A 14,711-nucleotide genomic window follows, 5' to 3' on the forward strand; every position below is an offset into this window, starting at 1 on the left:
CTATTTCCTGTAACTTTTAATACTTCTTAATCCTTTTTTGGGATGTGGTAACCAGAGCTCCACTTAAGCCTCAAGAAGCGGGTGCATGAAGGCATGAGGAATTGGTAAAATAACGAGTGCTCTGAGTTTTGTGTTCAGTTCTGTCCCTGATGACACCTGACATATTTTTAGGGTTTTTAGCCTTGAACTTCATTTTGCTGATGCAACAGTTGTTCTAGAGAAGTCTCCCCAAATCTTACTGCTAGGCCCCTTTGTTAGCTTTGTCTTCTGAAAACTATAGCACAATTGTTTTTGTTTATGAGATGAGGTATTACATTTCTGGGTTGGGAGCTGTACAATCTCTACTAAAATTGCTTGCCTTATGAAGATTAGGATCAGTGTTGTGAAGATCTTTTTACGCTAAACAAACATAATATGGAAATATCAATCACCAAAAATGTATTCTTTTTCTCTGTATTCCTATTAAATATAGAGTGAAGAAAAATAAAAGTTAAAATATTCTGGGGGAAAAAAGGACTCAGTGAAACAATACTATTTTGTGAGTCTTCCTTTAGGGTGAAGTAAATTGACAAAATGTAATAATAAATCTGTGACAGCATGTATGTAGACAGGGCTGACTGAGTGTATTTGTTGGCAATGATAATCGTAATGAACATTTGCACTATCAAAACTGTCCTACGCCTTTCGAAGTTAAAGGAGATCATCGGTCAGTTCTTCCTGGCTTTAAGGTCCTGTGTTGCCAGCGGATGCAAACAACACCGAAGCAGCAATCCTGTAACCGTAACTGCGCGCAGGGTATGTAAGCCTGGGCTCAGGGCTGCGCTGACATTCCCGTGTGGCTTGCGTGTGCCTTGGAGGATGCTTGGAATAAGTTTGTGTTGGCGTGGAGGGCAAACCTGAAACTCGTGGAAGAGGCTTCGTTCTAGCCTGCAGAGGGCAGTGGCATGTATGGGGATGTCCGTGTGTGACAGCAAAGGGGTGACAGTTCAGGAAAAATCCCGGTGTGGCTGCACAGTGACAGCTGAGAAATAACAGTTCTGGTATACTCATTTCAGATACACGCTGCTTAAGATTTCCAAGTTTCTTGTATGTGGTACTGGCCTTATACTGGTACTTTCAGTACTATTTTATACTTGAACCATTTTCTGGCTGTTCTTTCTGTGATCCTGCTTCTGTAGACAGCCTTCCCTTAGGCTGTAACCCTGGGTTTAGGAGCCATTGCTTTGCTTTCAGGTGTTCTGAACTGTTGGCAAAGGAAAGCAAGTACAGTGGGGTTTTTAGAGTAGCAATTTTCCATCCTATATTTACAGAATGAGAGGCATTGAACAGATTATTTTGGCTTTCATGTGAAATATTCGTTGTGAATACTTGCATGGTTTTTTACCCCATTTCTTCATGTTCCTAAATTATCAAAGCACTTTGTTGCTGCAGTATGTCCTTTCCTTTCTTTTCCCCAGTCAAAACAAAGAACATATGATGCAAGCTTCATCTTCAGTGCAAAGAGACACTGTCCTTGTGTAATATTTTACCTGAAAAATAAGAAAAAATAACGTCAACACCTGTGCTTGCACAAGGCAATTCCACGGAACTGTTGCTGTGTAGAAGCTATTCATGTTTTTCTTCTTGTTGGCTCGTAGTCCGCTTAAAACAATAGGGGATTGTGCTGTCTCTTGGCAGTTAAATCATTCTAAGCTTCCATTTCTCTTGTGATTGGTCATTTTCTGTCTTTTGAAAGCAAGCTGCTCGCATACGGAGGTTTAAATGTCTAGAGGGATTATTGACCCGCCACCTACAAATTTTCAGAGCTGTTGACAAAATTGTAAAGCTTTTGAGTTCTCCCAGGGAGAAGTCCATGTATTTAATTGAAGCTACTCTGTCTCTTTCTGTAAATAGGCTTTTTGCTAAACACTTTGTTTTCTAGTATGTGCTAACAAGTGCTGTGCCGTGTGCATCAAATGTGAGTATCCTCGGATCGCTGATTTTCTGCATGTAGGGTGTTTGTTTTGCATTTCGGTGTATCCTGTCTGTCTGTTGTTCTTCTGAGGTCTTTTGGCTCTCAGAGAGCGTAACTGTATTCCATGCTGGCAGTCACACTCGTGGTAATATTGCTAACTTTCTCACTGGAGGCTGGCCAGCAATGGGCAGAGTTTCTGTACAGTGTTTAAGACAAATCAGTACAAAACGACATGCAACACCCGTCTCCGGTTTTCACTCGTCTTTACTGCCTGGTAAAACTAAAAAGAAACTTTATTTTCTCTCACTTTTCACATTTCTGCTGTTTTTAATGAGAAATCTTTGGATACGTACGGTTGCTTTGATTGTTGTGGATTTTTAATTATTAAAAGGGACTGAGCTGGCTAGTATAGGCTATATGACGTTTCTAGGGACAATGCAAAAGCCATGGCTTTTTAAAGGCAAGAAGTTTGTTACTTAATCACGTTATGAGCACAGTTAAAATTGAAAGCATAACCGTGCTATATTTATTCGTGTTCTGCCATGATAGCCAAATGCCGTAACGCACACCAAAATGTTAAGCTTGAAATAATTTTTCTTATTTGCATGTGGAGGTGACTGACTTTTAACACTAAATCCAAGCGTTTCTGTTGTAGTTAACTTTTCGTGTGCTTTATACAAATGTGCTGTATGAGTACGATGTGGTTTAGATTTATAGCAGTGCCGAGTGTGTTTGCTGCCTTAGTCAGCTGTGAGAGCTCTCCCGCTGGGGCCGCTCCTCTCTGATGGAAAAGGAGCAGCTGTGAAGGTGCTGTTTCAGGCTCTTGCTGGCATTAAAAAACAAAAAAACAAAAAACAAAACCCCCACTAGCTTAGATTGGAGAGGGGGAACCAGGCCACGTGACTCCCACCATCCTACCCTATGTCACAGTGTGTAGGAGCGCTGATTGCTCTTACCCAATCATGCCTGGAATGCTGCTTGCCACTTGGGCTATTTCTGCTATCTGTCGCTATCAGTGCTGCAGTGCTAACAGTTTGGCAGATGGGACACTTTTTCTTGGAGTTTATGTCTTTGGTTTTTAACTTCTGGCAGTGCCTGAATTGTTGCTGTTCTCCCTCTCCTTTTCTTCTTTCTGTAAAACCATGGCCCATCGGCTGCGGTTTCATTTTGGCTCTGGGCGAAGCAACACAGCCCCTGAATCGGAGGTCCTCGACCGGGAAAGAGAAGATGACTTTTTCATGGCATTCCACACTTTGCCAAGAAGAAACAGTCCTCATGCTTTCTCCCGACACGGAGCAGATTATGGTGGGGGCAGCGATTTTCAAGAAGTGGGCTCCTTAAAAAGGAGTACATCCATGTTTATTCCCCAGCTGCTGAACAGTATTGACGTGCGGCCGACAAGAAGCTCGTCGATGCAGATTTCTCTTCAGCGCAAAGTTGCGAGCGACTGCGTGGATGAGAGTGCAACCCTGGAATCTCCCGAGGAGACACTTCCTTGTAAGTTCCCAGACTTTAGGGAGCATTATGCATCCCCCGTGGAAAACCATTCTTCCTCTCTGAGCAGTCCAGAGGTGACTCCTGAAAATTCTCCACCTAGGCTGACGGAAGAGTTAGGGCAACAGCTCAATGGAACTCTTTGCTGTAATCGGAGGATATTCTGTACTGTTCCCTCCAATAACCAGAGCGAAGATGCTCCATCTACAGCCCAAGAAGACGCGACAAATGAAGCAGCTTCAGGTTTAAACATAAGCGGTGTGAGGATTCAGCATCGTGCTTCCAGTGTAGATGTGCCTCAGGTTACTCTATTACCCTTTGGATCTGAGGCTCAAAATAATGCCCCCACCCCTGAGCCCCGGCGTTGGTCTTTGCAACATGTGCCAGATATGTCAGCAAATTCAGGGAAAAAGTTCTTTGTTCTCCAGTTACAGCAACCACAGGCAAGTGGTACCGGTGGCGAATATAACTTTGGTTTTACTGGAACAAAAGGGGACAGGTTGGTCAGGTATCCTCGGATACGGCTAGAAAGGAGTACCTCCTACCCTGTCCAGCCACGACCGGAAGAAATTAGCCCCACAGATGATGGATTGAATTCAGAACTGCATGGAAATGGAAGGAACGGGTCAGAAATATCTAGAAGCAATTCAATAGAGAGGATTCCTCAAGGGCAGGGATGTTTGTTTAAAATCAGACCAGATCAAAATACGAGGCAACAGCACTTCAGAATCCTTGTCACCCGTAATCCTGAAGAACAAAATCAGGTTGTTGGTAAAGATGGTCGTGGCACCCCTGGTCCTACACCAGCCGGCACCACGGTAAGTATGATGCTGGGTATACTGTGCTGGTAAAATACAGAATTGCCATACAAAGGCTTCTGAATTTGAAGCAACTGAAGGGCTTCCGTTGTTAGTGCTAGAACGTTCTGCATTTCTCTGGAACAAGCTGCAAATCATCTCTATTTCTAATCCAGCTTAACTTTGCTCTCAGTTACGATTGCATCCAGTGTAATTTTGAGATTCTAATGTCACACATTACTCAATTCAGTGTTACCTCAGTTGAAAAGATTTTTAAAAATCAGAACATTCAAATGGCAAATCAAGTGTTTGTGTTAATTTAGTTGTCTGAGACCCTGCTGCGTGAAGAATTCTTCATGTGCTTTGCTTTTAAAAAGAAGTACTTGGATAACTTCTAAGGATAATGTACACATGCGTGTCTCCGTGTGACTTAAAAATGTGCCCTGTAATGCTATACGATCTAAGACTAGAAATTTTATAATTCTGATGACAATAATGACTTAGAGGTTAGAAAAAAAAATCTTAGTTTATTTTTTTCTTGCTTTTGGCCTTCTGCAAATTACAAACATGTCCTGTTTATGGCATGCCACAAGTCCTGATCAAACTGCTATACAAGTAGCTTGGCACAACTCAGTAACTGTACTGTCATTTGTATTTGCTTTGATTTTGCTTTAAGATGTCAAAATTCATCCGCTGCTTTTTTCTTTGTTATAATGGACAAAGATTGAAGTTTTGTGGTTTTAAGCTGTTTTTAAAAGACCAAAGCAGGAATGAAATTCAAGGGTTTAGATTAGTCATTTGCTTAAATTGCTTTACTGTGCAATTTAACACTGCCCACTTGAGTTCCTAAGCTCAGTGATGCTGTATATAGAATAGTAAGTACTCTATCTCCAGCTGTGAAAACAGATTCACTAAAGAGATTCTGGTCTTCGCTGCTTGTGTGTTCTCATTCTCCTGCGCTTTCTTTCAGTGAAATGTAGTACAGAAAGACAGCTGCTCACTGCAGAGAGGCCATATGATGACTCTGCAGCTTTCTTATAAAAAAGCTGATCGTCTCAAAGCTATTCCAGCGTAACCTTTTTTTAGCTCTTCAGTCACTATTATGCATAGAAAATCACTGTTATTCATATTTATGCACAGAATATTCCTAAGCATTCATTAAGAATAAATGTTAAAAAAAAATCTCTTGCCGAAGAAATACAGGTTTCATTTCAGTTTCTGTTAGCTAGCAGTTTTGTTAAGTAGTGCACAGTATCTTTCCTGCCAGCCTGAGAATGTTTCAGCAGGAAAACTTGGAATGCAGAATCTCCGCTGATTTTTTTTCCTCATTTGAATTTCATGTATTCAGTACGTCAAGAGTTCTCTCTCATACTACAAATGTATGCCTGATTTTCCATTTCCTATTATCCAACAATAGCTGTTCACAGGGAAGCACCATAACCAATTACATAAGTAGCTGTAGCAGGTCAAACCTGGTACAAAAGTGTCAGAGATTTACAGATCTGTGCAACTTGCAGAGATGTGCCCGATGTCTTCATCCCGTGCCTCTGCAGTGCTTCTCATTTTCCTAAAGGATATGCCCCCAAAGTCACTTCCTTGATCCTCACTGTCGTAGCAATTCACATACCAAAGATGTACTTCAGTGTTTCCAGAAGAGAATTAAGAAGTTTGTTCCTACATGCTCTCAGCTTTAGTTACCATGTGAAATCAATTTAGCCTGCCGTGAAGCGTGGCAGTCACGGAGGCACTCAGTCCAAACAGAACTTGCATTCTTTAGCGCAAAACATTTCAAAAATGAAGAATTAATTGAAACATAAAGCTTCTTTGTGGTGTTTTCTCATATTTTGAGTAAGCCCAGAAGTGTTGTGGGTAGAGGTGATTGGCCAGGCAAGTTGCCATAGGAAGTGTGGGCAATGAAAGCGTCTTGCTGGAAGTCTTGCTTTAGTTTGTCTAGGTATAAAACGTTCTTCGGTATGGTGCAATTTCTGAGCTATCCCGCAGACGTTTGGGGATCTCTGATGCTAAGGACGGATGTGCCTGAAGTGTTTGTTCTGTGAAGCTGAGGGGAAAAGCTGCCATGTCTTATGGTTGTTAGAGAAGAAAAAAAAAATCCGGAGTCTTCCAGTTAAACAAGTTTGTGTGTATTTGATTGATATAGGGCATGGGCCTGGGGCTGTACGCAGCAGCTGCTACAGCCTTATTTATCTTGAGTGAAAACATTTATGCGGGCGTCTGCAGTCCTACTGCTACCAAGTGTTTATGACCTTTCAAATATCTTCTGTTTTAGACAGAAGTGTTTTTGGGCAAGCAGGATGTATTTCATTACAAGTTGTTATAAAATATTAACTAAAATATGAGCTTGTGCCCAACCGAACGTTTTTATTTGGAAGCATAGTTGCAAACTCTTTTGGCTGCTGTGGTATTTTATATGTAATACAATAGACTACTGCTAAGCGTGTATATATACCATGGCATGTAACAAATACTTACATTGTTTTTAATTTGGGGTCTGTGAGTGCATATTTGTATCTTCAAAAATCCCATATACTGGACAACTGTGTTAGAGATCTGACAAAGGCATCTTTGTTGTGATGAAAAAATGCAAAGCTCCCTGGCAAAATGTTGTAGTATTGAATTATACGTAGCTGACAAACAGAAATGGCAACTCTTGACTCTGCTGGTCTGCATTTCACAAGTCAGCTTTTATTTTCCTTCCTACCTTCCTTAAAAATAATTTGAGAGTAAATTTTGTGGTGAAAGTACAGAGAATCTAATTATGCTGCTAAGATACCAGCTGGGACTGGGGCATCTAAACCTAAAAGAGCAACTTAGAATAAACACAGCTCAGCCGACACAAGGGGCCGAAATTCTGCAGAGTGCCCCGAAGACTTGGACGTGGCCACCTAGGGACGCGGGTCCTGCTCAGGCTGGCGCTGCGTGGCAGTCTGGCGGTTAAGTGCCTAAAGTCTAGCTGAGACGGTCTTTGGCGAGATTTCCTTTCTAGAAAGCGAAAGCAGGGTTGGGTGAACGTATGCAATGCGCATGGTGGCTTTCGTACAGACTCTATGTGAAGTGGCTAAAAAATTCCTGTTAGGCGTGTGGAACACGACGGAGGTTTAGTTGCATTGTAAAAGAATAATTTCTTAACTGGCAGTTCCCTCCTGTAGCCTGGCAGGGCTCTAACGCTTCTGATGAACAAATTGCACGTGTCTGTCCTTGCGCTGTGCTGAACCTGTCTAAGGCAGGTACCGCTTTGTGACAGTGAAGAAGGGGAGAGGAGGAATAAATGTTCTGTGTTTTGCCAGTGTGCTTCGCAAGCCACAACACGTTTTGGTTGGTACGATATTCACTTCTGGATTGAATTTTGTTTTTCTTTCATACATAAACTGACCCATTTGGTCTAATGAAAGAAATGCTTCAGTGGTTTGGTGTAAGCTACGGTCAGGTCTGAAAGTCTCTTTCCTGAGATGGTATGGAGCCATAAATGGATTATATACCGGTGATCCCCACGTGAAAAACTGGTGGAGATTATTTAAAGATAAAATGAAAAAAGAATTTCCACCCTCCCACTCCCCCATCCTCATTCAAATAACCATTGCAAGAGATCTTGTTTCAGGCTAGCTAATCCAGTCTGCTGAGAGAGAGGGAAATCCTAATTTTCCTTTTAGCGTGGCACTTCTGGCCAATTCTTGTGGCCATTCACTGGCCTGTCCTCGGTGTGGTGTTCAGCACATACAACATTTGTCGTCTTTAACTCGCCCCCCTCGGATACTTTTTCAGGACCTGAGTAGAGTGGTGCTTTTGGTTTGAAGAAGAGGTCTAGTTGCTTCCTACATTTGCTGAGCCAAGTCTGTCCGAAAAATCCAAAGAATAAACAGATAAAAAGGGGGCAGATTCTGTTCCTAAGAACGTGTCTGTAACTGTTGATCTGCCTCTCCTGTTTTCACCTGGGTGAAGTGCATCGGAGCCGGCACTCTAATCCAAGACAGGACGTGAGGAGCAGGCAAGCACTTGGCCCCGGGGTCCGCCTGCCCCTGCGCCCACCCCGTGGGCGGCGCGGGGCTGGCTGCGTTCACCTGCCCAGTGAGCCTGACGGGGCTCTCCCTGCCGCCCCCGCAGCAGTTGCTGAGTGCGCCGCTGCTTTCAGTGGTACAAAGCAAGCCGCTAACGATTTGTCTTCTCTTATGTGCTATTCTTCATTATACTAGTTGCATATTGAGGGCTTAGAGATTTTTCTAAAATGGAAAGGTGAAAGCTGTATCAGCGGTATTTCTTTCCAAGCCTCTTTAGAGAGGGCAGAATCGATACAACTCAATTGCACGCAGGCATCGGTAGACAAGTGCCGTGGGAAGTGTCGTGTGCCTTTAGAGGCTGCCTTGCCTTCCAGTGCAAACAGAGCTAATACTGCACCCGGCGATTATTATCTTTTACATTGCACTTGTCCAGGTTTGGAGACCTACTTCAGGGACTGCTATCTGGACTCTAATAGGCATCTCTAGAACAAAATGCGTGCTGCCTGTAGCTAGGTGCTTAAAATACCTCAAAGGAAGAGCGCTGTGAAATTTGTTTCTCTGCTTGCTCCACAAGGAGTGCAGATGGCTATCTAAGGGCCCCAGTGCTGTGCAGGTGAGGACTTTGCTCACATCTGCCTGTAGGGGTGGAGGATGCTCTCCCTCGGTGGTTACAAATATCCTAACCATTTAGTTAGTTGAAAACTACTTCAAGCGTGGTTTTATTCGTATATAGATATCTAGGTATCTCTTTTAGTCAAGTTTTCAGAGTCAAGAATTGGCAATACCGTCTTTACCTTATCCCTATCCACCCCCAGAGTTCCCTGGTAAAGTATTCTGATTTTATTAGACTTTGTTGTTGGGCGTTTTTCTTGCTGGAAGCTGAATCTTGAATAAAACCTTGAACAGAAGAGTTGGAAATAACATTTTTATTTTATAGCACTAATAAACTATTTGCTCCTACATGGAAAAATTGTGTGGTGCTGAGTCTCAGTACACGGTGATCTCTTTAAAGCTGAGTTTATAGGGCCTCGATTTACAATGGAAATGCTGACACAGTCTTAACACCGAAGGTGCCAGCCAGAGCAGCTTCAGTAGAGAGCTAGCCCCCGAGAACTGCACATAATAAAACAGATACAGAGCGTTCATGGCTTTTTGCACTATTCAGCTGTTTGAGCAAGGTGATCAAGTAGTGAAGAATTTAGGAACGTACATGTTTTGTGATGATTTTTGTTCTAAAAGCTCTTTGAAGTCCAAATGTATCCTGTTAACTTAGTTTCTGGATTACATCCTATTGTAAAATGTACTGCTGCATTCATTCGTCTAAAATCTGGTGCTTTTGTTGTTTTTCGTTTAGTAAGATGGCATTGGTAGCTTCCAAACGACAGCAATTACGTACAGAAAAAGACATTAATAAAATCAGCAGTATGACTGGGCTGTTTCTGTTGCCAAAAAGAGGGGAAAAAAATGACCTTCGCTCTCTTTAAATCCTCTGATACCATCTACCCAGCCCAACGCTGGGCTGTCTCGTGTGCGTGGAAGAAGCTGATTCTGAAGTTAAAGGCCCTGGTGTTATTACCAAAATACTATTCCTGTTTCCAGGTTTGTGATGTGCCGACTCCTTGGGCCTGGGGCGGGGAGGGGCCGACACGTGCGGTATTCGGGAAGCGAAAGGCAAAAGGAAAATCTGTTTCTAATTAGATCAGTTGTGCAAATGAAATAAGTACTGCACTGTGTACTGTGGTGTGAATTCAGACCGTTTTTCAATTGCTTTGGTAAAAGCTTCGTCTTCCCTTTCAGCCTAGGTTGGAAAGAATTAACCTCCCTGGTCAGCCGCGTTCCCGGGCTGTAGTTTGTGTAGGCTGGAAAAGAACGAGAGGCCGCAAGGTGGGAGTTCTGTCCTCAGCGCGAGGGAGATGCAGCAATGAACTTGTGTGAGCTCACTAGCCTTCTTTTCAGTTACTTGTCGAAGTCTTATATTCTTAATCCTACTACTAAAAGAAATTCTTAGTGGTAAAGATTAATATAATCCGTGTTTATAACGAAGAGAAGCAAGGCAACAGGAGCCTACTTTTTCAACATCAATTTTAGTCTTCAACAGATTGCTGGAAAGACAGAAATAAAACTCTGGAATAAGTTATTTTGAATGCTTTTATTACAGAAAGCAAGCTACTTCAAAATTAAACAAAGTTATTCATCAAACAGTGAAAATTCTTTTAAACAAGATATTGGAGGCTGACAAGTGTCCTCCTTGACAAAGGTAAAGCCTAAGTTTTACCGAGTTAACGTTTAAAACAGTTTGTGTATTTTGTTCCAAAAATAACTTTCAGCTTTGAGCTGTTTTTAATTTTATTTCTACTTAATATCCTGTAAGTAAAGAGCATAGCATATCCACGCGTGTGGATAGCAATATTATTTAAAAGGGATTATGTCAAATCACAATTACTTGTCAAATCACATTTTCCTATTGCTAAATAAAATTTGAAGCGTTATTATCAAAGCTAAGAATTATGTTACATTCTACACATATCCCCCCGCTTCTAGTGTAAGTTTTGTGCATTTTAACAGTAATATAATTGTTTTAGTACATCTGCACTGTAAAGACTTCGGGTTACAAATATGATAATCATTTGGATATTTTGTTAATTGAAATCTGCTTCAAGCAGGTTTTTTATTACCAGAAGACAGTTATTTGCTTCAGATTGTATAAAAGTGGAACTAAACGTTAGTGTTGAAATGTTGAGCAGAATCTCCTTCCATGTACTTGCACAGAATCTTGTGCTCTCTCCAAAGATTTGGAAGTGGAGGCTGCTGTAGTTGCTGTATTACTAACACTTCAGTATTTTTAGAAACTCTATCAGAGCGTGCCTGCCAGCACACTGAATTATTATAAACACAAGTGAACTATACTTGTTGGGAAATGATTGCAATATATTTGGTGATGCAGCTTGCAGTTATGTAGCAGTGTTTACTAACACACATCTTTTCAGAATTCAGCAATCCATAATACAGGTTTCTGATCCTGGACAGAACATCTTTTTGAATGTTTGAATTGTGAGATTCACATGGCTTTCATATTTTTCTCTCTCTATTTAAAAAAAAAAAAAAAAACATGCTAATGCCCAAAAGCATTGCTGAAAGTTGTAGATTGCCTTCTTAATCCTGATAGCCAGCATTTCTTTTGCAGTTCAGAAAGCTTCAGATGGCATGTTGTGACCTTTTAATGATTTATTTTTAAAGAATGATATGAAGTGCAACACTGAAATGTCCTTGGACATGAGTTATTTGCATTAGCAGTGTATCTATTTGATATATCTGGTTAAGCACAGGTTGTTGGTATCCTTTTATTTTACAACAAGGGAGGTGTTGTTTTTCTTTTGGAACGTATTTCTCCCTTAAGCAGTAAATATGCTGTATGTGGTGAATTTCTGGCCTTATGGGTCTGCATTAGCATGTCTTACAGAAGCTGTCTGTTGTCCAAAAGTAAGCAATGTGTGTAATTTGCAAAAATTAAGTCTGATGAATGGGATTAACGGATTTATCCATATATATATACATATATATATTCTATTATACAAAAATGGGGATTTATAAACTATTTGCTAGAATGTGATCTGCATGATTTGCAATGTTAGCACTGTGCTTTTATCAAACCTGTGAACGCAGTCTGTCGTCATTGTCAAGAGGAGCTCCGGTTTAAGCACACAGGAGGATTTTCTGTCTCAATTTGCTGACTTGGGACTTGGGCCACCTTTGGGAACACAGTTGTGTCAGGGGCCTTGCGTTGCTGCACGAGTCTTCTCAAGCACATCTGAAAAGCCAAAATCTGTTTGAATCCACAACATCCCAGAAGTGGGATTCATCATTTCTTTACGGATAGAACAAAAATTTGCCTGCAGTTCAGTGATTTTAGGCCTTTAGTGTTGGATGAGGAACATTCAATTAACTAGCTTGAGAGCGCTAGCGCTGCAGAACCTGATGGACGAAGAGAACGCCAGCGAAATGGGTGGGAGGCCGAGGAGGTTAGACAGATCTAAGGGCTCCTTGTTTTGTCACAAAGTCGTGTGGCCAGCCAACAGTTCTGTGCTTTTATGTTGGACTTAGTGACAATTTCTGGTAGATCACATTTGACAATTTATTGCATGTTTTCCACCTTACTATGTCAGGTTTTTGTTCGTCTGTGTTCATCTACAGCAGACCTTACCACAAAGGGATCTAAGGTTTTTGTAGGTGTTAGAACCAATGTCCTGTTTTCAGATACTTCCAAAATTTTGTTAAACAAGCCCATTCAGACCTTTATATAAACTATGTCTTTGAGGGAAAGTTGTCCACTGTTGAGGTGCCTTTTTTTTTTTTTACAGTGCACTCAAAGCATATCTCCTGACTTGTAAAAATCAGTTTGTCTTTGGAGCTGCTGGTTTTCAAGTGTTCTACACCAAATGTGTACCAATACGTACATGGAGTTTGTTAGCAGCTGAAAATAAAATAAAATACAAGTTGTAAAGTAAATACAAATAACGTGATATTGAGAGAAAGTTAAGTTTCAGGTAGTCTCTTTTGCCACAAAGGAAGTACATATAAATAATAAATTAATCAGTTACAAGGTGTAGGATTGCAATAGATGCTCTACAAGGCATACTAATCAAGCCATAGAGTAACTCTGGAAGGTTTGTTTTATATATGTGTGTGTGTGTGTGTATATATATATATATATTGTTTACAGTACTTATGACATTATCAGCTTTCCCCCTTCACTTCCAGCCTTGCAGAAGGTTCTTTCTGCAGCTCCCGAGGCAGCTGGGAGCTGGTGTGGGAGCAGTGCATTGCTGAGTTGGGACTAGGCTTCTGTCCACGCAGGCTGAGGGAGAACATGACCAAAGATAAATGAGAAATGAGCTGAGCAGAAAAGAGGAGCAGGATTTGCTTCCTGCAAAGAACCACTCATAACCGCTGTAAGCCAAAAGGTTTAGTGAAGATAGCAACAGTATCTGCACCCGATCTTCTAGCAGGTCCAGCTCACTTGTTTTTGTCACATACTGCTTCAATAAGCATGTAAAATTATGACGGTTTTGTCTGATTTGAAGCTCTGGGGCTAAATCTAGTCCATATTGAAGCTATTAGGAATTCTGCCATTGATTTCAGTATGGCTGAAGCTGCACTCGTGAACTTCCCTTTACCATTTCTTTCTTGCATGTAGCCCTCGTAATTTCAGAGGCTTCAGCTAGATAGCTCTCCCAAGGAACAAAGAAGCTGTGCAGGCTGGCCACGTGGATGTCCTGTCCCTGCCTAGGTGTTACTCTGCGTGCAAACGTGCATCTGCCGGAGTGTGGGATGAAATCCCAAACTGGAATCGCAGTGCAGTAGTTCTGGCCCAAGTCCTGTTCTAGGCATAACAGCAAACGTAATCCTTCTAAAAATGATGAGAAGAGGTAGGGAGTGGAGGTGTAAGATTAGGGGCAGTTACAAGCCTGGCTGAAACCGTGCACCTTGAAAGCAGGGAGCAATCTGGTTGCCATTAGCCAGTCAGCAGAGCTACACCAGAACTTGTATGCTCAGTGACGAGTCCGTGGGTCTCACTTGGCCGTGTATTTCACTCTGTTCTCTACTTACAAATTAATATGCAGATACTTGTAACATCTTCAAAGGTGGTACCAAGTGCTCCCATCCTCAGGATAATGTCTGCCAACTCGTGTAATTACCAATCTTCCCGAGCCATTGGAAGAACTTAAATTTCTCACTTTTTAAAGTAAGCAATTTGTCTTTTGCATTGCTCACATTTTGGCAATGTTCTGCAGATCGTCTACTTTGTTTCCTACTCTCGATAAACCTTTCTGCTTAGAACCATAGGTCATTGCACAAACACTTGTGCAAGTGTTATTGTTCAGCTCTGTGTGTATAAAAATGAAATTCTCTGAACATACTTCTCTGGGGGAAAGATTCAGTAAATGAATGCTTCTGAATGAAGGAAATATGCTGAGGGTGGTCGCTCGCCTCAAAGGACAGCCCGTACTCGATAAAACGTCTGCTTCTACTTGCATAGCGCCTGCGTGAGGGTCAGAGAAAGGCAGCCGTTCTCAGGAGACTGCAGGCCTCGGTGTTTTCCTGATGTTGCTCAGACTGGTAAACCTCTGGAAAGGTACACTGCTGTTTCTTTGGCAGTGAAATATTGATTATATACGTCCTACTTCCTTGTTGAACTGATTTACGTCCCAAAAAAAGGTGTCAGGTTTTTTCCTGCTCCCACGGTGAATGATGTTACGGTTCACTAAGCACCTCAGAGAAAGGTATTTTAGGATGAATGTTTTGATTCTGAATTTTAGAAAATAGAAGTTGACACCAACTCTGTTTTCACTTTTCTCTCTCAATGTACAGCACTGAAAAAAGGCAAGTAAAAGTTAGGAATATCAGGAATTATAATGAAAGAGTTTAAGACAATTTTCGTTTTGTATGTAATCT

General features: G+C 41.5%; 1 protein-coding gene across 19 annotated transcripts in view; it reads left to right on the plus strand.

Moving 5' to 3' along the window:
* Positions 1-14,711, plus strand: part of LOC310889345 (E3 ubiquitin-protein ligase NEDD4-like) — a 149,967-nt gene that overhangs the window by 76,908 nt on the left and 58,348 nt on the right. The window contains exon 6 of one of the 19 annotated variants that reach the window (XM_083816697.1): positions 691-795. The exons of 14 other annotated variants lie outside the window; for them this stretch is intronic. In XM_083816697.1, coding sequence (XP_083672823.1) covers positions 691-795 — 105 coding nt within the window. Of the gene's footprint in view, positions 1-690; positions 796-817; positions 4,267-14,711 lie in introns of those variants that run through there. 4 more of the 19 variants (XM_083816682.1, XM_083816693.1, XM_083816694.1 and 1 more) reach the window with 4 other exon arrangements.

The sequence above is a fragment of the Anser anser genome (genome assembly GCF_964211835.1).
Source record: "Anser anser genome assembly, chromosome: Z".
Classification (NCBI taxonomy): Eukaryota; Metazoa; Chordata; class Aves; order Anseriformes; family Anatidae; genus Anser; species Anser anser.